The sequence below is a fragment of the Rhipicephalus microplus genome, chromosome 5, assembly GCF_043290135.1.
Source record: "Rhipicephalus microplus isolate Deutch F79 chromosome 5, USDA_Rmic, whole genome shotgun sequence".
NCBI classification, from domain to species: Eukaryota; Metazoa; Arthropoda; class Arachnida; order Ixodida; family Ixodidae; genus Rhipicephalus; species Rhipicephalus microplus.
Genome location: NC_134704.1, coordinates 19,890,253 through 19,892,446, shown reverse-complemented (window position 1 = coordinate 19,892,446; position 2,194 = coordinate 19,890,253). Strand labels below are relative to the sequence as shown.

The 2,194-nt window shown below is 47.2% G+C and overlaps 1 protein-coding gene across 2 annotated transcripts in view; it reads left to right on the top strand.

Moving 5' to 3' along the window:
* The first annotated feature begins 40 nt into the window (after positions 1-40).
* The window catches only part of LOC119173979 (uncharacterized), a 29,361-nt gene continuing 27,207 nt past the window's right edge, over positions 41-2,194 (top strand). Inside the window, exons 1-3 of one of the 2 annotated variants that reach the window (XM_075894939.1) lie at positions 41-182; positions 586-703; positions 782-955. In XM_075894939.1, the coding sequence (XP_075751054.1) occupies positions 661-703; positions 782-955 (217 nt within the window). In that variant the 5' untranslated portion in view covers positions 41-182; positions 586-660. The remainder of the gene's footprint in view (positions 183-585; positions 704-781; positions 956-2,194) is intronic. The other variant, XM_075894940.1, reaches the window with a different exon arrangement.

Sequence of the window (2,194 nt, the reverse complement as noted above, 5' to 3'; positions counted from 1 at the left end):
AGAGGCATGCATGCTTTTGGCTGCTTCTGGCTCGCAGAGTGGATTGTGCACATCCGCTCATGCTTTTACGCGCGTTTCTATCCCAAGCACTCGTCCCGTTGTGCTTTCGGTTGATGTATGCGTGAAACATGCGAGTTTTGTTGATTTTGCGCCGTCGGTGACCTTCAGTTTGCCGAAATGTGGTGAGAACAGACACCTGGTTTCAATGTAATACCAAGCTGGCCCTGCAGTTAGCTTCCGATTGCTTACTAATCTCTTACAGCTCCTCGGCGTTGTCCCACCTGAGCACGTCTTATGTTTACATGTGGCGGAAACATAAGTTTTGTTGACCATTTGGTTATCGCCAAATGCTTCTGGTGTTGCTGTCATACGAGCTTCTAAATGAAATTAAGGGCACGTAGACGGTACACCAGAATGTGTGCGCATGTGTGGTCGTATTTGTACGCTCTTAATCCGATCTTCACTATAAGCGTGCATTAAAGAGATGCCCTGAAGCATATTCATCAAGTTCATCGCGTTTCCCACGGGCCAGGCTCTGTAATTTGTGAACGCACGTCGTAATCGGCGTCCTTTCTTGTCCCACAGCAGGACGTCTGAGGTGTGATCAGCTGCTTTGGTCGTCGAGATTTGCGTGCTTCGGGCACGATAACGTCAGGCATCATGGACTACTTGATGCCATCTGAAGTTGCCCGCTTGGTTCTAGGTGGGTGGCGTTCTATCGCAGGCATGTTTAGTGTCCACGTTTCGTATTGCACACTGCTACGTTCTCTTTCTTTCGCAGGTTACCTGAAATCCACAGGGTGCCAAGCTACCTGGGAGACGTTTTTAAGAGAAAGTCCTGACTTAAAGGAATACGCCGAGTACGTGCGAAGGGGGAGAGAGTACCCAACGAGCATCGGTGGCAAAAACCTCATGCAACTTGTCGATGCTGGCTATCAAATTACTCAAACCCAAGGTATGTTGGTGACCTTGCCCATCTTCTTGCACTCATTACTGTTGCTTCGCATTATGGAATTATTGAGTGACATATAGCAAATGTTTGCCTTATATTTAAATGCGAAGCATTTCTTGGTGAACTTCGGTGACTTTGAGCGTATCCATCTATCTAGCTAGCCGCCTACGACTTTTAGCTCTCCTGGCCGTTTGGATAATGGTATCGATACCAAACTTGATATAATATAACATGACTGTATGACGAACATAACTGACTAGCCATGTCATGAAAATCATGACATGTATGTCATAAATGTCATGATTTACATGTGATGGTCTTGCTGCTCTGTGGTGGTTTCATTCACATGATATGTTGCAAAACTGGTATGGCATGACATGACTGCATGGCAAACACAAGCGACAGACCCTAACATCAAAATCATGATATGCGTGTCATGAAATAGCATGACTACATGCCGTGCTCATGATGCTGTCGCGGCCGTTTCGCTAGCTTCTCATGAACGAAATTCGGTATTAGGGGACGTGAATAGATGACGAAGGTATGTGACTGGTGCAAACATGATAATCATGAGATGCGTGTCATGTAGAAACATTACTACGTGGCCACGCTCATGATGCGCTCACGGCCGTTTCGCTAGCTTCACATGTACCAAATTCGGTATTACGTGACGCGATTGGAGGACATAGGTAAATGACACATTCAAACATGATGATCATGGCATGCAGATCATGTAACAACATGACTACGCCCAACACTCATGATGCGCTCGCGACCGTTTGGCTACCTTCACATATGCCAAATTTTTGTATTACGTCACTTTGAATGGATGAAGAAGGTATGTGACTGGTGCAAACATGATAATCATGAGATGCGTGTTATGTAAAAACATTAATACAAGCCACACTCAAAGCGCCAATACACCTCAACGTGATACGGCGCGCGTGCATGCCGGCGTTCAATTTATTGCGTCACGCCGGCGATGCCAGACCAAGTGCCGATCTCCCCCTAGTAGAGATTAGTGGATCTGCCCACTGACCTTCATTGTGGATCTGCATGCCATATACTCGCAGGCACGAACCGCGCGGCGTTGCTTTGACACATGCGCGTTTGAGCGCACACAGCATCTCTCCATCACGAAGAGAGGCAGACGCGGTGCTGTCTAAGTAACACTGGTCGCTGCGCCCAGCCTGTGTGTGCATCAACGTTGCATTGGAGTATATTGGGCCCTTCATTATGCGC